At 38.0% G+C, this 23,480-nt stretch overlaps 1 protein-coding gene across 4 annotated transcripts in view; it reads right to left on the reverse strand.

Annotated features, from left to right (window-relative positions):
• The window catches only part of PDE1A (phosphodiesterase 1A), a 344,943-nt gene that overhangs the window by 14,954 nt on the left and 306,509 nt on the right, over positions 1-23,480 (reverse strand). For all 4 annotated transcript variants that reach the window (XM_046019690.1, XM_046019688.1, XM_046019689.1 and 1 more), the window contains 3 exons: positions 17,453-17,534; positions 15,058-15,178; positions 13,828-13,988 (listed from right to left, as the gene is read on the reverse strand). In XM_046019690.1, the coding sequence (XP_045875646.1) occupies positions 13,828-13,988; positions 15,058-15,178; positions 17,453-17,534 (364 nt within the window). The remainder of the gene's footprint in view (positions 1-13,827; positions 13,989-15,057; positions 15,179-17,452; positions 17,535-23,480) is intronic.

A 23,480-nucleotide genomic window follows, 5' to 3' on the forward strand; every position in this document is an offset into this window, starting at 1 on the left:
TTGTCCATGTAAATACAAGTGGGGAGTTCACTCACTCAAACAATATCACTTAAAATGCCCCTAAATTCTTTTTTAAAAGACTTTATTTATTTAAAGAGTGAGAGAGAAAGAGAGAGAGCAATCATGTTGAGGAGCAGGGCAGGTAGGGAGAGGGACAAGCAGATTCTGCACTGAGCACGGAGCCCTACACAGGCTCAATCTCATGACCCCAAGATCACAACCAGACCAAAACTAAAAGTCAGACGCTTAACCAGCTGAACGTCCCAAATGTCCCCAAATGCTCCTAAATTCTGCTGCTGTTACACTTCCTCTCCATCAGCGAACAGTTTGGGCAAGACTTCTGTTCAGTAAGAAGATTTAGAACATGTAAATAAACTAACCTGTCACAACTAACTTCTGGAAGATGATCTAGAAACTATCCAGAAGTTTACTGGCTTTGAATTTAGACAAACCAGGCACAAATCCCAGCTACAGTTTTATCAGAATATAATTCCTACCTTGTGAGGCTGCTGTAATAAATGTTTGTGTAAATGATCCATGAGAAGATATATAAACGATGTAAAATGTCACTCCCAAATACATAATCTTCAGTTTTATTAAAATAAAAATGTCTATGGGATATAACACACACCTTTGAAAGCTCATGGGATCAGTTGTGTTGAGATTAAACAGAAGTAGATTTGATAAAGCAATTACGTTTCTCTCTGAGGTAAATTTTCAGAAAAAGTTTTCTTTCTCTGGATTTACTACCACCAGGATGCTATTTTCTTTGTATTATATTAAACTGTGAAAAGGAATGAGGAAGATTCAGTTGTAATATGTGTGCAAACCTGTGATTTGGGTAACTAACTCACCCCCGCAGACCTCAGTTTTCACATTGGTAAAATGGAGATTACACTTGCCAGAGAAGGGAGCACCAGAAAGAGAGAATTGTCTCAGGAAGCTGGTCCTACTTCCTGCCGGTAGCTTTGATCTTACTCGGCCCCCATCACCTCTGCTCAACAGTGCAACATCCAACCTACGACTTTCTTCCCCACCAACATTTTCTCTACCCTCCAAAGTTCCATCATCACGCTGTTCACCCCAGAATTTTCAGAGGCTATAAAACTCCTGGGAACTCTTGCAGTGATCGCTCATATTTGCACAAAGTAAAATTAAAGCAAGTGAAAAGGTTTTGGATATCTGAAAACATAGCAAGTAAAGATACTGTGCAAGAGAAGAGGATTTTGGGGAACACCCCCCATTTAATTTTCCCTTTTTTTCATTTATCAGCTTTTTATTTTCTCTTTTTAGGTCTTTAACAAAAAATATATGGTACTACAGAGTCGGTAATATCATTTTAGTTTTAGGGTCTCACCATTAAAATCAGAACTTCATAAAATGGAGTCAATTCTCCTCTACCTGATACTGACCAAGTTCTTATCTGGCCTTGAGCTGGAACCATTGGAGAGCTAAAGGGAATATTCCATGAGTTCTGTTCTTCAAAAATCCTATCGGCTTTTGTTTTACACAGAGTAGGCCTCTGTAAATAGCTTTGTAATGACCTCATTAGTAGTTCTCAACTTTCTGTCAGGCTCTGCAGCTCTAATTGCCAACAACACACTCCAGTCACTGTATCTCATGATACACAGTGGTCCTCACTGGGTGGAGAGATGGTGCACACCTCCAAAGGGGAGTGTTGGAATCTCCATGAGACGTGTGCAATTGGGAAACATATCCTGACTCTCCTCTCCACTTCCACTCTTATTCCAACACTGCTTTTGTTACGCCCCTTTTGAATGCATTTTTCTCTTCCCATTTTGAGAATGCAAGTCAGACTGTGATAAATATCCCAACTGGAGTATGAATAAGACAGCTATGCTTACATGACTAAGGGATGGGCTTCTTGGAGAATAGTTTAACGGAGTTCTGGATGACAGATAGGATTTTAAGAAGCAAAGTAGAGGAAGGGGCCCTAGAAGTACATTCCATGTGGAAGAAAGAACAAGGATTAAGGCAGAGACAAAGTCTACTGACTTTCCTAGGAGTAGAAGGTGTGACCTTCTACTGAAGAGATGTGTGACCCAAGACACAGATATTTAAAAGCTATCATTACCAAGGTACACGCTGCTGTTTCCTCAGTACAGTTTGCCAGGGTTGTAATCTGCACTTGTTTGTCTAGACTAGAAACTGATTAATTTCCTGCTCTCCTCCTCCTTGACCCCTGAATTCACTTAAATGCACAAAAGTGTCTCATTTTTACCTACCTTTGTAAACTGGAGATAAACTATAGTGAACTTCTAAAAAACAAAATAGCCCAGAGGATGCTAATATGCTGCAGTCGTTGAAAACTATTGAGTTCTGCCTTTACAATGAATGAATGAATGAATGAATGAATGAATGAGCACATACACATGGTTCAAACTGGATGTACGTTCTCCTAGGGTTAAGTGACTTTGGTGAATACCACCTCTTAAAACTTCATAATTCTGATCTCCCAAATGTCCCATTCTATCTATCATGCTCTACTGTACTCATAATATAAAATAATATAACATAGAATGTCAGCTAAAGAGATTAAATTGGAAAAAGGAATAAACTAAATGCAGAGTATATAATTTACTAAAAATTTGAAATATACAATTTAAAAATTACTTGTAAGATCTCATATAAAGTGTTAGTCACATTTTTGAACTATGAGTAGAGAGAAAATAACTTTTTTTTTTTTAAGGATTTTATTTATTTGGGAGAGAGAGAGAGAGCACAAGCATGGTAAGGGACAGAGGGAGAGGAAGAGGGACAAGCAGGCTCCCCATTGCACATGTGAAGCAGCGCTCAGCCCAGAACCCCAAGATCATGACCTGAGCCAAAGGAAGATGCTTAATTGACTGAGCCACCCAGCTGCCCCCCAAAGTGAGCTCTAGTTTTATCTGAAAGACTTTGCTTCCCTCTGTTTGATCAATTGTCCCTTCTGAAATCTAAACAGTATGTATATATTTTCTCAAAAAGATGCTTAACATTTAGTTGTGGAAGTTTAAAAGTTGTAATTTTGATGGCTGAGTACTATTCCATTGTATATATGGGCCACATCTTCTTAATCCATTTGTCTGCTGAAGGGCATCTCGGCTTTTTCCATTGTCTGGCTATTGTGGACATTGCTGCTATGAACACTGGGGTACATATGGCCCTTCTTTTCACTAGATCTGTATCTTTGGCTGAGGGTTTTAGAAGAGAGGGGGGTGGAGGCATGGGTGAGCCTGGTGCTGGGTATTAAGGAAGGCACGTATGCATGGAGCACTGGGTGTGGTACATAAGCAATGAATCTTGAAACACTATAACAAAAACTAATGATTTACTGTATGGTGACTAACATAACATAATAAAAAAATATAAGTTACAATTTTGTTGACATGGTGAGTTTTGATTCATTAAAAAGATAATGGAAAAGAACAAAAACATTCTACAAATAAATATTTAAGAACATTGCCTTTCCTCACACCAGTCAGAATGGCTAAAATTAACAAGTCAGGAAACAACAGATGCTGGCAAGGATGTGGAGAAAGGGGAACCCTCCTACATTGCTGGTGGGAATGCAAGCTGGTGCAGCCACTCTGGAAAACAGCATGGAGGTTCCTCAAAAAGTTGAAAATCGAGTTACCCTATGACCCAGCAATTGCACAACTGGGTATTTACCCTAAAGATACCAATGTAGTGATCCGAAGGGGCACGTGCACCTGAATGTTTATAGCAGCAATGTCCACAATAGCCAAACTATGGAAAGAACCTAGATGTCCATCAACAGATGAATGGATAAAGAAGATGTGGTATATATATATATACACAAAGGACTACTATGAAGCCATCAAAAGAAATGAAATCTTGCCATTTGCAACGATGTGGATGGAACTAGAGGGTATTATGCTGATCTCTCTGATATGAGGAATTTGAGAGGCAGTGTGGGGGGAGTTAGGGAGGGAAAAAAACATGATGGGATCAGGAGGGAGACAAGACATAAGAGATTCTTAATTTCACAAAACAAACTGAGGGTTGCTGGGGGGAGGTGGGAGTAGGGAGAAGGTGGTTGGGTGATGAACATTGGGGAGGGTATTTGCTATGGTGAGTGCTGTGAAGTGTGTAAGCCTGACGATTCACAGACCTGTACCCCTGGGGCAAATAATACATTATATGTTAATAAAAGTAATTAATAAAAAGCACTGTCTTTTAAAGTAATTCAATACAAAATAATATGGACATGTTTTTGTTGTCTAAAACCAATTTATTTTTATTTTCTCTAAAGAGCAGATGTAGAATTATTAGGAGCATTGTTAGGGACTGATAGGGATTGCTGGCAAATAGAAAAAAGACAGTGGGTCCAGAACTCTAATAGAGATCTACAGGATAAAAGTGCAAAGAGAGGGGCCCCTGGGTGGCTCAATGGGTTTAAAGTCTCTGCCTTGGGCTCAGGTCATGATCTCGGGATCCTGGGATGGAGCCCTGCATTTGACTTTCTGCTCGGCGGGGAGCCTGCTTCCCCTTCCCTCTGTCTCTCCCTGCCTCTCTGGCTGCTTGTGATCTCTGTCTGTCAAATAAATAAATAAAATCTTAAAAAAAAAAAAAAGTGCAAAGAGATACCGCATAGTGATATAGGCATTTGAGAGGGCAAGTCCTGCTATGTGGCTGGTTTGGGTGTGATGCTTAACAATCAGGTCTCAGAACCATTAGGAGAATACGAGAATAAGAGATCAAGCAAAAGGGGGATGGCAAAGGTTGGGCTGAAACAGGGGCCAACTGTCAGAGCCAGGGGTGGGAGTAGTGAAAAGCAGATGGGACAGGGTATGTCTAGAGAGACGAGAGAGAAAGAACGTAAGTCAAGCAAGGTGTTATCCCAAGGTTAACATTACATTAGGAACGTCAATGTCATCTAAAAAAGAAGAAAAAGGGAGGTCAAGAACCCTAAGTGGAATAGGTTTCCTCTGCTTCAGTTAAAACATGTGAATGACAAGCTTCTGTTTTCTTCAAGCATGTAGCATGGGGCCTTCAGCTAGACACTATGTTTTGTCACAAAAAAATAATAGAAGTTACGTTACTTGTGCACCTGATTTATGGGCTAAGAAATGGATATATATTATAAATATACTATTTAAAAGACCTAACTGCTTAATATTAAAAAAAAAATCTGTACAGTGTTTGGATACATTTTTCTGTCTTGTGTTTTCTATCAAGATCCAAAATTCCCTGCTGAGACAGATAATAGCAATTTGCCTCATCATGGATAAAGCTCAGAAAACATGGCATTGAGTAGAAAGATATTCATTAAAGAATGTGTCCTGCGTAGTATCATTTACACCAGAGCATGCAAAACTAAACTGTATTGTTTACAGTTATACAAATAGGAGTAACAGCTAAGAAACAAAAAAAAGAGAGAAATAATTACGAAATTGTTAAATCTAGTCATTCTTAAAAATAAAATTATAGAAACTTACGATTAAGAATTTGTATTTAAAACAAAGTTGAAAAATATTTAAAAATCATTTCGTAATTATTTTCACTCCTTTTTCATTATCTAGGTCTTGAGGTTAATTACGTACACCAAATCTGTATATGCAAATATCTTACATGCACATCTCTTCCCAGCTTCATACTGATAGACCGAAACCAGCCCTGGTGGGAATATTTGCACCTTGGATGTCAATAAACTTTATGAATCAGGGCTTCATTTGTTGTTTCACTGTTGTGGAGTAGTGGAGATAATGATAAAAAAATAGGGATTAAATTTAAAAATGTGTCAAGTCTATAACTGCTACACTGTAAATAGCACAGAAATTTGAGGAAATTTTTTCCCAGTATTTAAAAACTATTATCCAATCAAATGACTAAGAAGTCATTTGCACTTTTGATAAACAAGTGAAGTCGACATATGCCTTCTGTGTTTTCTAAGTTATGACCTATGTTTTTTATATTTTCATCTGACTCCTTGATGTAAATGAAAGCATCAGTGTTCATGTGTGAACAACTGACATTTGTCAGTTGCAATCATAAGTGGACCAAAGACAGAGTTCGGCAAAAATCAGTGAAAGCATTCTGTGAGGATCAATTACCTATACATAATTCACAACAAAAGCTACTGTATATTTTATTACGTTAAATTATGTGCTACACACCCTTTCTATCATAAAAGGCATGGGAAGCCCGTGTATATGTGTGGGTATACAATTCTTTTGCGCCAGTTGTTACCTTGCCAGTATGTTATTGCTTGTAGGACACTGCAAGGATTGTCCATTACGGATACTGTATTATTTACCTATAAATAGTATATATATGTTTTTGGATGTTCTTTTGTGGTATATTTCACAATATATTTTTTTAAAAACCTAAGAAGTAAACAACTTAATTAGTCCTCTGTACCTTTTAAGAAACTTGAATCACAGATGAAAATTATCCCACAAAGAAAACAGTAGGTTGGGGCACCTGGGTGGCTCAGTGGATTAAGCCGCTGCCTTCGGCTCAGGTCATGATCTCAGGGTCCTGGGATCGAGCTCCGCATAGGGCTCTCTGCTCAGCGGGGAGCCTGCTTCCCCCTCTCTCTCTGCCTGCCTCTCTGCTTACTTGTGATCTCTGTCTCTCTGTCAAATAAATAACTAAAATCTTTACAAAAAAAATCAAATGGATTTTTAAAAAATCTTAAAAAAAAAACCTTAAAAACTCCAACTCATTTTCTGAGGCTAGTGTAACCTTAACACCAGAACTACAAGTATGAGAAAGGAAAACTGCAGGCTAATCTCACACATAAATATAGATTTTTTAAGTCAGCAAAAGTAATACATTTTAAAAAGATAATACATCACAATTAGTTGGGCCTAATAAAGGAATATAATGTGGTTCAACATTAGATAACCTATTAATATAATTCATTATATGAACCAATCAAAAAAATTATCTGAACTATTTTAAAAGCCACAGAAAAGACATCTAATAAAACTAAATGCTCCATGTAAAATACATTTCTCTGAAACCAATACTACACTACATGTTAACAAACTTGAAATTAAAAACATAAAAGATACATTTTCTTAACAAATTATTGATGGAAATGTAACCCCATAAAGAGCAGATCAAACGAAATTAAGAAATATCATACTTAATGATAAAAATGAAACACCTTCCTTTTAAATTTAGAGACAAGCCAAATGTTATCACCACTTCCATTCAGACAAATCTGGATAAACTTGCTAACGCAGTTGATTCAAGAAGAACAATCATTAAAGGCATACATTTGGGAAAATAAAAAAACTATTGTTATTTGCAGATCAGTATTGTATTGTATCACTATCTGCAGTATCTGCAGTATTTGCAGATCAGTATCAGTATTGTATTTCTATACACCAGCGAAAGACAGCCATTTGCAAAAATAACAAAAAAATATAAAATAGTGATGGAAAATCCAACAAGATATATTCAACATTTTGAAATAAATTATTATTAAGGATAAATATTGTTTACATGGTATATAATATGCTTAACGTGATGCCCGGCATCTAATAACACTAACAAGTATTTTCCATAACCATTATAGTACTATGAAGTAAAAGTAAACTTTCTGAGAAACATGAAAGAAGATATATAAGATATAGATGAATAGGAAGACTTGAAATCATAAAGATAATTCTCTCCAAATTGATATCAAAGTAGTTCTAACCAAAACCCTAATTCGTTTTCCTTTTTGCTGGTGCTTACGAGCTACTAAAGACAAAGCAGGTCTTAGAAAGTTCAAATGAGTGCATGTATCCTAGACTCTAGAGCAATTATGTAAGAAATAAACTTCCCAAAAGACTAGAAAACACTTACATGTTTGACAATTTTAATGCATATTTTAAAATCTCAAGCTTGCCTGAAGCTAGCACTAGGTTTCCTTCTGGTGCGCCATGGGCAAATCTGATGGCACCTTGGATCCCTCATTGCCTTCTTTCCTCACTTGTTACTCGCCTTTGAGCCCTAGTATTTTGGAGTTTGATTCAATGTCAAGCAAATCAGAAAGATACTCAGTACAATAAGAAACATACAGCATTCCATTTCAGTCTCACCACCCATCCCCAACACCCGGATTCTATTTTGGGACATAACTTGTTTTTCTCAAATACACATCTTCTTTGAGAAGATGGGAAAGAAAGCAGATCTGGGATTGATTTGTGGTTTTATTCTGATCAAGGTGGACTATGTGGATCGGGTTCAGTTTGTAATAATTGTGTCTAAACACAAACCAAATCATCAAGTGGTTACCAAAGTAACTCTTGCCTTGTGGGAGAAACAATATTTGTATTTGCCATTTGGGGGCTCCCTCTAAACAGACATGCTTCTTTAACAGTTCTATGTATGAAGCTAAGTATATTCTAAAACCTATTGGTTAGCTTATAGGTTTTTAAAAAATGTCTCTATAAATGGCATCTTGCTATACTGAAAGCAGCTTGTGTATTTTGCTCAATATTATTTGTGTCTTCCCTTCCTGTTGGGACTCACACCTAAAGTTCATTTATCTTAACAGTTGTATGCTTTTCCATAATACAAATACACCACAGCTTGTGAATCGATTTTTACTGTTGTTTTCAGTATTTTCTGTTCTCAAGAACAGTGCTAGAGTGAGTGTTTTGCTCATGTCTTCAGATTAATATGAGCAAAAGGTAACAACAGCAGGAATCTGTGATTCTTTTTTTTTTTTTTTTAGAGATCTATTTATTTTAAAGAGAGAGAAAGTATACAAGCAGGGGTTGGGTCGAGGAGAGGGAGAATCCTGAAGCAGGCTCCCCGCGGAACTGAGCTTTGAGCTTGACATGGGGCTACGATGCCCACACCCTGAGATCATGACCTGCGGTGAAACAGAGAGCTGGCTGCTCAAACAAATGAGCCACCCAGGTGCCCCAGGAAGCTGTGACCTTTTTGACCAGAGCTACTCCCAACCCCCCTGCCTACCCCAACCTGAGAAGGGCAGCAGAAACCAGTTTGGCTGCCAGAGGCGGTAGGCTCAAAGTGCTATAGGAGCAGAGGGCAAACCCCCTGGTTTCTACAATATAAAGTGGTGGGTTTAGTTTAGAAAAAAATGGGGGGGGGGGACTCACTTTGCAAGTCTGAGCCTGCAGTCCAAGTTTGGGTACTGGTAGATGAGCAGAATTTCACTGAAATATCCTAGCAACTGGAGAGCTGTGGAAGGTCTGAGATACCTCTCCACATATCTCTGGCTGACTAGGAGCTATGCATGCCTGGAGGAGACCTTGGTAAAGTCTTCCTGCACTAGCTTGATTTTTGAAAGTGATCTTAAAAAGCAGTTGTCCACTATCATATGATCTCCCTGATATGAGGACATGGAGAAGCAACATGGGGGGTTAGGGGGATAGGAGAAGACTAAATGAAACAAGATGGGATTGGGAGGGAGACAAACCATAAATGACTGTTAATCTCACAAAACAAACTGGGGGTTGCTGGGGGGAGGTGGGATTGGGAGAGGGGGAGGGGGCTATGGACATTGGGGAGGGTATGTGCTATTGTGAGTGCTGTGAAGTGTGTAAACTTGGCGATTCACAGACCTGTACCCCTGGGGATAAAAATACATTATATGTTTATTAAAAAAAAAAAAAATTGGAAGGGGAGGCGAACCATAAGAGACTATGGACTCTGAAAAACAACCTGAGGGTATTGAAGGGTCAGGGGTGGGAGGTTGGGGGAACAGGTGGTGGGTAATAGGGAGGGCACGTTTTGCATGGAGCACTGGGTGTTGTGCAAAAACAATGAATACTGTTACGCTGAAAAAATAAATAAATTAAAAAAAAAAAAAAAGCAGTTGTCCTTGAGGCACCTGCATGGCTCTGTCATTAAGTGGTTGCCTTCAGCTCAGGTGAACCCAGGGTCTTGGTATCAGGTCCCCCATTGAGCTCCTTGCTCAGCAGGGAGTCTGCTTCTCCCCCTCCTTTCGCCCTGCCCATGTTCACTCTCTCTTTGTCAAATAAATAAAGAAAATCTTAAAAAAAAAAAAGCAGTTATCCTCATATTCTTGGATTTCAAGGACATGTTTTAAATTTTAATTATTAACGATAAAATCTGTATTTTAGAAGATTTTTAAAATATCAGACACAAAGTTTTTTAAGGTTTTGTATTATTTCATGGGAGGGTGAAATTCACTGTTATTTACTATTGATTATGCATATAAAATTTTCTAATTAATCATAAAAATGAAAGGAGTAAAGAGTAAATATTTCAAACCATCAAGGAAATGAATTGCAATGGAAAAAAGAAACATCTCAAGCACTAAAAATGAAAGCAAGAAAAGTAGGAAAATGGAGATAGTAGATTAAGAAGGTTCCTTTAATTTTAATAATTTTTATCATGAATAGATACTGAATTTTCTTGAATATTCTTTCTGTATCTTTTGAGAGCCTAGGTTTTGATCCTTAATATGGTAAGTTGCATTAACATAATTTTTATTTTTTATTTTTTTAAAGATTTTAATTATTTATTTGACAGACAGAGATCACAAGCAGGCAGAGAGGCAGGCAGAGAGAGAAGGGGAAGCAGGCTCCCCGCTGAGCAGAGAGCCTGATTCGGGACTTGATCCCAGGACCCTGAGATCATGACCCAAGCGGAAGGCAGAGGCTTTAACCCACTGAGCCACCCAGGCACCCCGCCTTAACATAATTTTTAAATGTAGAATCAAATTTGCATTTCTGCTATAAACCCAGTGTGGTGGTCAACGTAGTCTGCAAACCCAGGACTCCAGCAAAGGTAAACAGATGACTTCCAGAGAGATTCTAGCTCCAAAGTTTCTTTATCTCTCTGAATTTGTTTGATCTTTATTTGGACATGTTCTGAACGAATCAGCTTTCCTCCCTTCCTTCCTCCCTCCCTTCCTTCCTCCCTTCCTTTTTTTGTTGAAAGCAACATACTTTTTATCATTTGTTACAAGCAAGGAGACAGGGAGATAGTTCTAGAAGCACTATCTCTGTCAGTGTCAATATTTTGCCCTGCACTTTTAGTTGTTTTTACCATGAGATATTTCTCTAAGTTTATTTAGTTCACCATTGCATTGGAAATAGAAACCAAACATACAATGTTATAAATAAATAAATAAATAAATAAATAAAATAAATTTGGCAGTAGTTGTTTATTCAAAATGTGTGTACTCTACACAACTACCCTTAGGAAATTATATTATCAAAATGATCTATAGTTTTAATTTGCTAAAGCCAGGCTGCCTGTGTTCAAATATTGGTTCTACCTTTTCCAATGATAGGACTCAGATATTACTCCTTAATTCTAGAAACGTACATTGAGAAATTTACAAACATCTAAAGTTTATTGTCCCTGTGCAACAAAATCTTCAAAAAAGCACAGTGCCAGAAAGTTCATTAGGAAGGGAGGAATCACAGTCCCTAAGCCAATTCTGGCAGTTTTCCTTCACTGGTTTATGACAAATAGGGTCTAGGTGATAGGTTGATGTTCCGGGTTTATTGTTATTTATTTTAGTTAAATTTTTCTTGGAATAGAATGTGTTTTGGTCAGTTGGATTCTTGGGTTCACTGAAGATGAATACTTCCAGTCAATTTTTTCAGAATTTTTTGAAAGGGTCTAATAGGAAGTGCTAGTGTGCAGTGGGAAAAGCCTTGGGTAAAAAATCAGAACGGTTTTGACTCTAGCACTTAGAAGCTGTGCGATCCTCAATTTCCACGACTATAAAATGAGGGTAATCATTTCTAGTTAGGGAGGTTGTTGCAGGAGGAAATTTGATAATCCATATAAAATGCCTGGCACACAGGAGGGATTTCAGAAGTTTTGCTTCCTTCCTCTCTTCCTTCCATTGCTGAAAATATAATATCTATTTGTCTTCTTTTCTGAATAAATACATTCAAAGTGGAGTTTACGTATTCATTTATTCATTCATTCAAGACTAAATAATTTTAAAGCACCTACACTATGCCAGGGACACGCTCTCTATGAGAAAATGACAATAAGATAGATATCGTTTCTGTTTTCAAAGAGCTTATATCTTAGAGTGCTTCAGGGTCAATATCTTGAGTATAATCTGTCCCTAGAGAAGGGTTACTCCAGTCCTTTGAAGTCTCCACTTAGATGGGTTTGACAATATTTCAGTATGGCCATCTGGGTCTTGTGTTGTGTTATGGTCTTTACTGAGCGACAATAATGTATTACAGAGACCCTCTGGAATGGCCAGGACTAGCTACAGAATTGCAGAGCCCCATGCAAAATAAAAATGAGGCCCCTGACTCAAAAAATTTTAAGATTTTTGAGATGATGATAGTTGAGGATTTAATTAAGCACAGGGCCATGCTGAGGGTGGGGGGGCCTGTGTGACTATAGGACCTGGCCCTCTTCGTGGTTGTATAGACCCACCAAAACCTGGGAAACTACTTCTCTTCAACTAAGATCAGACTAAAGGGAAAATGTGAGTTACAGAGTCAGATGAAGACATGAGAATGGTATTGCTTTTATTTCTAATAACAGAGATGGAAGAAAGGATGTAACACCATTAAGAAGTTGTTTCATTTTATAAATATTTGCCAAGTGCCTCTTATATGGCCAATATTGTGGTAGGAGCTGAGGATATACTGGAAAACACAACAGACCATGCACTATTGCGGACCATACACTACCCATGTGGAAAGCAGATAATAAATTAAAAGAAGGAATAAATAAATATCATTGATTATGGACTAGTGATACGACATTGAAGCCACTAGACTGGGCCCTTATCGGCAAAGAAAGGATAGAGGACGTTACTTGTAGTGGTCAAGGAGGGCCTCCTTGTGGGGTTACCTAACATAAGGCTTTTGAGCACTGCATTTGGAGAGAAAGAACGAATTCTAGCTCCTTCACTTACTAGTTACGGGATTTGGGGCAAAGTCACATAACTGTCTTCTGCCTCAGTTTCCTTATGTAAAATGAGAATAACAATAGTATAAACCTTATAAGGTCATGTGAAAATTAAATTAAGTGAGTTAATTAGGTGCTGTTTTTCAAGTTAAAGATAAATAACGGACTTTCCAGCCAAGGAGGAATCATTCTTGCAGAGAGCTGTGAGGAGAATCCCTGGCTGAAGAAATAATAATTGGAAATGCTCTGGGGTATTTCAAGAACCAGCCAGAGGCCACTGTGCAGGGTGTAGAGCACGGGAGAGACACAGGGTTATGGAAGGGAGCATGGGGGTGGCGGGAAGGGGCCAGGTTTGGAATTAGAAAGCTAATTTCCTGCATAAAAAATAATGACTGATACCAATTCACATACCTTGTAAACCAAATAGACTCATTTATTTGAATCAGAAAACATATCAGAAACAGCTAAAGCTAGCTGGCTTCCCATCTGTTTTCCTTTAATGGCTGATTGCAAATGATTTTTTCCACTGCATGAGTAGAACCATCACCAAAAGAAATAACTTAGTAACACTGAAAAAAACACACCCAAGTCTCTGATAGAGTGTTACATTCCTAATGCAACACAAAACCACCTGCAAAGCCTAAAACATAGGTTCCAATGCACTTCTAGGAATGAACATGGAATTACTCTGCCATGTAAAGTTTTGTCACCATTTTATTGTCCCCTCCTTCACATTCAGGTCACTGCCATCCACGGACACATACTTCTGCGGCCATGTGACATAAACAGAGCAGAATCTCTTTACCAGATAAACCAACTTTGTTACCAATAACCAAAAGCTAGCCAAATTCCACATATCACTGATGGCTCGCATGTTTCATCAAAGAAGAAATCCAGGGAGAGAAAAAAAGCCCAAACCCCAGAGGATAAGTTAAGAAAGAAGGAGATGGCATAAGGTCTCATAAACAACTCTACCTTGGGCAGCTAACTCTTTCCACCTCTCTTTGTTCTGCTGGATGATGTCCACCAGGTTGTTTTTGAAGCTCTGTAGGTCCACGCTTGTAAGGGAGTAGTCTGGGGAATAGGTTCCATCGTTCATGGTGCCTTTCATGTTTGATCGTCTAAACAAATCAACACTGTGGACAGAATAAAGGGGCTGAGGCTAATAATTACAACCAGAAAAAAAAAAAAAAAAAAAAAAAAGCCCAGAAAACACCAAGGTCAAGATATGAAATGAGGGAGTAAAGCCTGAAACACTTTACAAAACCAACTGCAGACACAGAGTGGCAGGTGTTCAGGCCCAGTGTGGAGCATGCATCAGGGATGCTCACGTCCCTCCTTTTTGCTCTCATGGAGAGGGCTGGGACTCTGGCTGGAAGTCCCTGGGTGGGTCAAGGACCCCCAGAGCAGCAGGTAGGAGCACTTTTGCATCATGGGTGGTGAGGCCCTGGTTAGAACAGTGGAAAATTGAGGTAAGCTGACTCAGCGGAGGGTCCACTGGTGAACATTACTAAAGGGGCATCACGACTCTGGAGCCCTGAGGGGGGTTAATCTGAATCTTTCTCAGGTAGAATATTTCCTCAGTGCCCTCACTGGGGCAACATGTAGGGGGCCTGTTGATGTGCCATTAGCAAAAGTTGCATGTTCAGATGGGTAAGAATTTAGCATGATTAGTTTGCAACTGGAAGCTTTAAATAATATGCCTTAACAAATTTATCTATGAAAAATGCTCAGCTTGAAATACTGTGATTGTATATATAATGGATATTACTGTTACATGTTAGACACAGCTGTTGTACCCACATCAGCTATAAGCCTTCCTTTGGTATAGGCATCTCCCCAGATGTACAAGTGGGTTGCAACTGATTTGCTTGTAAGCAAACTGACACAACTATATATGTTAATATTCAAAGCATAATACACACATTTGCATGAAAATTGAGATATTTTCATTCTCCTGCGTATTGAATACTCTTATGTTATACTCCTTAGTAGTTTTATATATTTTGTAGCGGACATCAAGTAATTTCAAAGACAGATGCAATATCACATTTAGCCACTAGGGGACAATACTACCTAACAATTCTTTAAAGATGGCCTGCCCTGCGGTAAGACATAGTAGGATAATCTTAAGTGAAAGGTTATTAAACAGCACAAAGATTAAAAAAAAAAAAAAAAGATGCAATAAAGGAGAAAATATCAAACCTGCTTGCCCCATAGGAAGAAGTGTCTGTTTTAGAGGCTTCCTCTATAAGAGGAGTAATAATTTTCTCTGTTGAGTCTGTCAGAAGAGAAAATGTTGGCTCTACTATGAAATCAATGAAACCTACAAAAACAAACAAAAAACAAAAAAACAAAAGATAGTTTGAAATATTACATTTCTTGAATTCTAAAATCTGTAATAATGAAGAGTCTGACGTACCTGATAGTAATTATCAGCTACAATTCTGATTCGGTTTACCCCTTGCAATTATTTTTAACCCGCTGAGCCATCCAGGCGCCCCTACCCCTTGCAATTATTTTTAATCCAAAAACATAATCTTTAGAGATAGTTTAATAGTTCTATAGCTCTAAAAAAAAAAATAATCTCCCAATAGTGGAAGTGATACAATTTTAAGCCTGATAACTTGGTATATTGGCTTTCCTATTTAATACTCAGTTTTATACTCTTGTTAACAATTCAATTCTAACCAGAGTGAATATAATTTCCTCTCAGTGAGAGGGATCATTACTTTTCTGAAAGGTTTCCACTTGCTTGTTGAATTTATTACTCATCAACAAAAAATATTATCTAAGCTCCAAATAAACGAAATAATTGAAGTTTTTTTTTCCTCAGGTTACAAGAAGGCAACTGCTTTTTTCCATCTTACTGTATCAGAGCTTTCTGTCAGTGTGTTAATATTTCAGATTGCTGTTTGTTATTCTCTGGATGTAAAGTGTTAGTTCACAGCATGTGGGCGTGTTCTGTCAAATCAGTGAAGAGAACAGTAACATCTCTGGAAGACAGCATTATTCTCACCACCTTGAGTTGTCAGGATGAATAAAGAAGTACTCATCAAGATAGAACATGACACACAGAGAGAAGGGAGCACTGTCCTCCAGGGAGCCCTACCCTTCTGGTGTTTAGGTGGAGGAGGAGACAACCTACTGTACATTCTGTATACACGTCCTCACTACGCGTCCCTGGAGAGGTGGGCCACTGGAAATCAAGAGCGTGTGGTCTCACACACACCTGCGAGCTACGGATGGTCATCTGAATATAAGAGGAAACTGGAGGGAGGCTTTTTAAGTGATACTGTGCCCAGAAATATCTACATTTGAAGATTACCCTATCCATCAGATACAAATAATTCACATTTCAAGTAATTGGATTAGTAATATTATGTATTAGGGTGCCTTTTTTTTTTTTTTTTTTTAAGAGGGAGAGAAGGTGGGGGAGGGGCAGAGGGAGAAACAGAATCCCAAGCAGGCTCCACTGGGCTGGAGTCCACACGGGGCTCAGTCTCACAACCCTGAAATCAGGGCCCCAGCCAAAACCAAGAGCCGAACATGTAAATGAGCCCCCCAGGCACCCCCAAGGCACATTTTTAACTCAAGAAAGCTTCAGTAGTTTTATGTTTTGATTGATGCCTTCGAATCAAAGCGATGTTAATTGGCCACCAGTGCGCTACTTCCGGTTCTGTCTGTGGTTTTGAATGCTTGGGGTATGGAGACTGGCAAGTGATGTGTCGCCTCCACTAACAGGGTCGCAATTTAACCCGCTGAGCCACCCAGGCGCCCCAGGTAGCAATTTACATTACAGCAACAAGCCTCAGAAACTTCCCTGCTTTCCGGCTTGCCTGAGGAGGGGCTTAGCCTGCCACACTCACACCTGCTAAACAATGGTAGGCACCTGTGTTCAGGTAGCTAGAAAAATCGCTTTTGAATTTGGATGGGAAGGGTCAAAGGTCAGAGCAAGAAGGTTTCTGACAGTTGACCGGGGCTTTGTAGGACTTGGTGCTGAAGCGGCTAGAGAGGTTAGGGGGCAATCCTTATGTTTATTAATCTTACAGTTCAGTAATGAAGATGCGGACTCTGGGAATAACTATTACAAATATGTGGACCATGCATCATAGCTGCATAGTTTTAATAATGGGCTGAACTTGCTGGGTCATCTACTTATATCAAAAGAATTTTTTTTCTGAAGGAATATAAGCTACTATATTAAATACATATTGCAAACTTAGCGATAACAACACAGATATACTAATATTTTCATTGAATTGTCCTACACACAAAAGATTAAATTACAGATTACAATCGTCAGGAACAAAACACAAAAAATGTTGTCTCTTACGCAAGAAGAAAGTCCATTATTCGTAAAAGGGTTACAAATCAAGTAACAATTACATTTACTAATACTGCTTGACGGAATTAGTTTTATGAGACCTTTTTCAAAAGTCTTATCATTCAGCACCATACAGATCCGTCTAAAGATCAAATTTATTATGAATAAGAAGTGAGGTTTTCATGGTTGTCGCCCTTTTGAACAACATGGTTTATCATTTGAAAACTGGCTCACACACGCCCACCCTCCATAACCCCTATTCTTAAGCAGTACCTATTTGTGACTGGGCCACCATCGTTGACTTCCGATCACAAAGTGGGGAAAATGGAAGTCCTAATTCAGCTTCTTTATCTCCCTGTGAAAGGAAAGCTCATTAGTACAGACTTGGGTTGGAGATGCTTAGATAATGAGCAGTCTAGATACAAAGTCTAAAAAAAGCCACAGCTGTATTGTAATTGGCACTGTGTTTGTATTTAATTTTTAGAAAAGCAAAGGGATAGTCCAAGTTGATGTAATTTTACTCAGTCTCCTTTTGAGCACATATATGTTGCTGAAGGGAAAAAAATGAGCATTTTTAGCACATGGAGACGCTGCTTTGGTATCACAACCCCGTTACTGTGAAGAGACAAACCTTTGCTCTTTGGAAATTTCCGCACCTACCAGAAAATAGTCATCTACGTGTGTTATTTGGCATTTAATTAACAATCAAGATCGTGGATTTTTATGCTTTTTTTTCTCCCCCCAGGCCAAGTACATCACAGATCTTCAGTATCAAGACTTCATGACTATACCGCTTTTTGAAATTAAAAGTATATCAACATTTTGAAACGTCTTTCCACTTATTAACCAATTTTAATTGAATTTTCCACAGCAAATAGTGAATAATATCTTCAACATTCTTACATTCTGTGTGCATCATTTTATTTTACTGTATTCTCAGAAAATTGAAATGTCAATGATTTTTATTATTTGATCTTACCTATGGTAGGTTAATTGAGCACATATATTAAGGAATTCCATTTATGTTTGGGTTCAACATCACAAGAACTAATTCAGTTTTCATCTCCTAAAATAGAGGTGGCTGCTCTGGGCAAAACGTCTCTTCACAATGTTTATCAAACATCAAACATAGGTTCTTTACTATGCATTCAAGGGTATGTGCTTACAAAAGAAAGCTATTTCACTTGCTTCTCTTCACTTCAATTTTCTGGTATTTGAAAGAATGCCTCTATTTTCCCCTAAGCTATCGGTTGTGTATCTTCATGGACTCCACTGGCCTTGTGTAAGATCACAATTTAGGACACACAGTCAGTTTCTGAAATCAGAAGACAAAAGGGAGGGGCCTTCACTTCTGCTTTGCTGTGGTGCCCACTTAACAATAGTGTGCCTGTCTGAGGAATTACGAGTTCCCACTCGCTCTGTGTCCTTGAACAACTTTCCTCATGATCTTTACAACATCACGTCAATAAGTTTTATGGACTTTACAATTTTTCATTGACAATGTTGTCTGGTGCACTTCCTCTAAACCATGCCTCTGATTATAAGGAGCAGAAAGTTGGAAATCAGAATTGTTTGGAGGAAAATCTAGGTATGGTCACCAGAGAAGTAGGCAAAGTAGCTGCAAATGGCTAAATTTTACTACGTCGTGACTTAGAGAAAATAGGGACTAGAATTTCCATGACCTCCTTCAGCAGCTGGGCTCCTTCCTTAGAGGATAACAACACCCATTCCATTTGGAATTAATATTAACATCCAGCTTAAGGGAAAGAGGACAAGGAATTATTAGTGCCGTCAGCACTGGAACTACAAGATACACATTTGAATCCCTGCTGTTGACGGTTTCTCTCTGTTACTTCAGATGTATCACAACCTTTGCTGAAATGAATTCTCCTCATATGTTACCTCACTTGGTAATTGTGGTTAACTCCTATCAGGAATGAAGATATCCTAGTACCTACCTAGTAGGATTATCATATAGTTATCTAAGTTATGTGAAGCCTAATAGTTGGTAAACAGTCATTAAATATTAGCAAATAAGAACCATACTTCGTATAGGTGAAGAGGATTGAGAGTACACTACCATGATGAGGAGCGAGTACTGCACAGAATTGTTGAATCACTATATTGTACACCTGAATATAATATAACATTGTATGTTAAATCTACCGGGACTAAAATTTTAAAAAAGAACCATACTTCATCATAGCAAAGGTACAGAGCTATGAGGTATTTATGGTGTCTAATGTAACAGGAAAAAGGATTGGTACTTAATCGAGCATATGGCAGAGAGGCATTTCCTGCTATCCCCCCACCTTCCGTTTTCTAGCAGGGAATGGACCTGACAGGAATTCTGCTTTTGAAAGACTGATTTGCCAGCAGTGTGGGGGATGATGAGAAATGAATTGAAGATGACTCCTGGGCTTCACACCTGAATGCACAGGAATCTTTGGTGCCACGAAAGAAGTGAGACAATATGAATGAGGGCTGGATTTGAAAACTATTATGGATTTTATTTTTAGCACATTGAGAATAAGGTACAAGAATAACATCATTGTTTATGTTAAAATATAAATATTTTAGTGTTAAAATAGAAATAAAGCTCCTCATGGACTTGGTGGGAAGTGTGATATTGGAGATACTTATCTGATCTATGTGGATACAACTGATTGACTTTATTGATCAGGGGGCTGTGGTTTGGAATTTAATAGCTATATTTTTATACTATATGACAGAAGTTCTTTGTTCTAAAAATGATAATTTGGGCCTGAAGAAGACATTGTGATGAATTACCTTCCATGAGCTAAATTGTATAGAATGCCGGATGGCAACATTCTCATATAGGACTCAGGCATTTGACAGATACATGCAGGATTCACCTTCCTACATTTGGAGTGAAATTTTTACATTCTATTTGCTTCTTATATTCCACAATGGAATTGGGATTCCATTAAATTTCCACTGCTAAAGCACACTGAATGCTAAAGCACATTAATTATTTAATCTATTTATAAATATTTAAAATGTTATTCTTTAGGGTGAATTAAAGGCCATGAGTGCAGGATTAGTAGGGGGCCTTATAGCCAGACTCAGAAGGCACCATAAACAAAATAGGAAAAGGAGGGGGGTAATATTAAAGGAGACGGAAAGATATGTAAAGAGAAAGTTGGATTCCCAGAGTATAAATTTGACAAACTTTGTTAATCTTCCTTATCATATCCCTGAATAGGGAACATTTACTTTCCATCAAGATGAAATCAGGGGTCAAGGCAATAGGCACGGCAAAAGTCAACTATTTTTTCCTGGAAGATGTACTTTCATTGGAGGGCACTGCCTTCAGGAGGCCCAAAATGTATTTTCAAAAAAATCAGTGAAATACTGCATATACATATATTTTGGTACATTGACTTTTACAGTGATTGGAGCAAAAATATAGGGCCCTAAGGCCACCAGACTCAATGAATTAATCAACGCCACTCGATGCTGCTCCTGAATCCCTGCATCTGTTCTTGGGGATGAGTCTGCAGGCAGGGAAGGAGAAAAGGTGACCTCAGCAACATGGAAACCCCAGGCAGCCTGCAGTGCTCTGGCTCCTGCCTGTTTTGGCAATTCCCTTGGAGGTTGTTGAGGTTTCTTCTCTGAAAGGCCGCAACAAAGACCAATACTTATTTTTATGCTTTCCTAACAGTGTGAAATGCTCTGATCACTGTCAACAGGATGTCAATTCCAGTGACTTACTGGCACCTTTTCTTTTCTGCATTTTATCTGAAGCCAAAGCAATTTCTATAGCTTTTAAGAATTGAAGGAGACAGAAAAGGGTGAAGTATAGAAATCCTGAGAAACCTTTTGCATTGAAACCTAAGTTTTAATCACAGAAGCCATACCACCAATAAATATACAGGAAGCTCCTGACCGTAGACCTGGGGCAACTCTAAGGTCAAGGGTGAATTCTAGGGGCCACTAATTCTATAGGGGAATTTAACGGAGGAGAGGGGAAGAAGCAATAGTTTAGCCCTCTTGGGACAACTTACTCAAGGGATTTAAGCCACCTAATTATCTTCTTTCCTTCTAAAAATGGTCCTTCTAAACTCTAGAAAGCCACCAAAGCTGTCTAAAAATTTAATAATTATTACAGCTAACATATTCACTTTCAACAAAATTTATGATATGGCATACATGTATTTTGTGAGTTATATTTTGTAGAACATTAGTACCCCTCGTATAATACTTGCATGTCTCTTAAAACTATGAGCATTGATTTTTACATTTAAAGTTATTATTCTGGCTCATAGCAAGTGTTCTTTATAATGATGAATTTTTTTTGGTTGTGTCTGAGTTTTTGATCCCAAGATCCTTGGCTGAGAATGCACTAAGTACATTTTTATTACTGTGAGAAATACAATCTATTTTGAAATGACACACTTTATACTACTTCTAGCAATGCTGAAGAACAATAAGGGGCCTGATGATATACAATTTAAAATAAATAAATAAAATAATTCTTTTTCCTTCCCTCTCCAAAAAATTGCATTCCCAATCATTTGTTTGACAAGGTAATACTTACTGGTAAATGGAGATTTTACATAAATGTCATTTTTTAAAATGTATCATAAAACAACTAGTTGAAAAAGAGAAAATTCACTTAGTTATTGGGTTCATATAGTATGAAGCATGAACAAATTTTAATGGCAGGAAGTAGTTCTTTTAACTTTATTTGTAGTAATTCCTTATTATCTTGCCAAACTAGTATGTCTGTTTAAGGAGAGAATAAAAAGCAAAAACCTGTCTTCCTGTACTAATGCTTTTTCCTGGGCCAATCCCTCCACCTCTAATCTCTGTCACATCAGTCATAGTTGAAATGAAAGTAGCATCTCCTGAATTCACACATTACAGTCCGAGGGCAGAGGCACCTGTGTTGACCTGCATCAACACTCGAGGAGAGGACATTAGCTCTATTGACAAATATCACAATCATGCTGTGAAACATGCTTTGGAGATGAGGACCTGCTTTATCGTCAGTTGCTTACTGAAGATGGAAATAGGTTTCTCAAGGCTGCAAACTCTAGATACAATTCTGATCGTCTCAGGCTACAGTTTCTAATGGATTTAGGAGGTACACTTAAAGTAGCTATGCCAAGAGTTGGGTTAACATTGATGAATTTTAAAGGATGGAACAGATAGTTTGGTCTACATTGGTTTATCCTCTAGAAGTACATTATATTTTAAAAATACTTAATATTTTTTTTTTTTAAGATTTATTTATTCGACAGATAGAGATTACAAGTAGGCAGAGAGAGAGAGAGGAGGAAGCAGGCTCCCAGCCAAGCAGAGAGCCTGATGCGGGGCTCGATCCCAGGACCCTGGGATCATGACCTGAGCTGAAGGCAGAGGCTTTAACCCGCTAAGCCACCCAGGCGCCCCAAAAATACTTAATATTGATTTAAGCCCTTTTGTTCGATAAAATGACCTTAGTGGACAAATTAATAAGAAAGTGACTTAGAAGTCAAAGCATCCCAAAATTTCTCTGCATTTTTCTGAAACATTAAATCACACTATGTATATATATGTATGTATGTACAGGTACTAAATGTATATATGTATATGTGTGTATTTACATGTGTACACACACATACACGTACCTCCAAAGGGCTACAACATGGGACATGACAAAGAACAAGAGTACTGTGAGATTCATTTAGTTAATTGAATGCATCGAAACATTTTAGCTATTGGCATCAATGTGATATGTTAACATAAGTCTCATAAAGATAAGCTTGTTTTGCTTGTGAACATGTTTGTTGGTAGTACAAACTCACTTGTTTTGACCTTCACCTGTTTTGCTATATATCTTTCTGAAGGGGATTTGAAAGTCACTTACTTTTAGAAGTCCAGAGACTGAGAAATATAAGATTCTATTATTAAAAGCTTAAGTCCTAAATCAGCTTATTATGATCTGAAAGGAATTTCATAGTTGAAGAGAAGAGGGAATGCTAGTAGAGACAATTTGATTTTATAATATCCCAGATTAACATATATGCTTTACTCTCCTTTGAGCTGTAAGTATTTTCTGTTAAGTTCACTCAAGCAAAGACTGTCATTTCTGAACATTCTGGGATGACAAAAATGCCTATCATTGCCCATCAAGAATATTGTAAAAAAAAAAAAAACCAAACCAAAAACCTGACCCTTTCTTATTCTAACACAATCCTGAAAAATGCAGATCATAAAAACATTCCAAATATCATGATGCTATACCTATTCTAAGACTTGACCTTTCGTGTTGTGTGCATTTTAATCTCTACTT

The sequence above is a fragment of the Meles meles genome, chromosome 9, assembly GCF_922984935.1.
Source record: "Meles meles chromosome 9, mMelMel3.1 paternal haplotype, whole genome shotgun sequence".
Lineage (NCBI taxonomy): Eukaryota > Metazoa > Chordata > Mammalia > Carnivora > Mustelidae > Meles > Meles meles.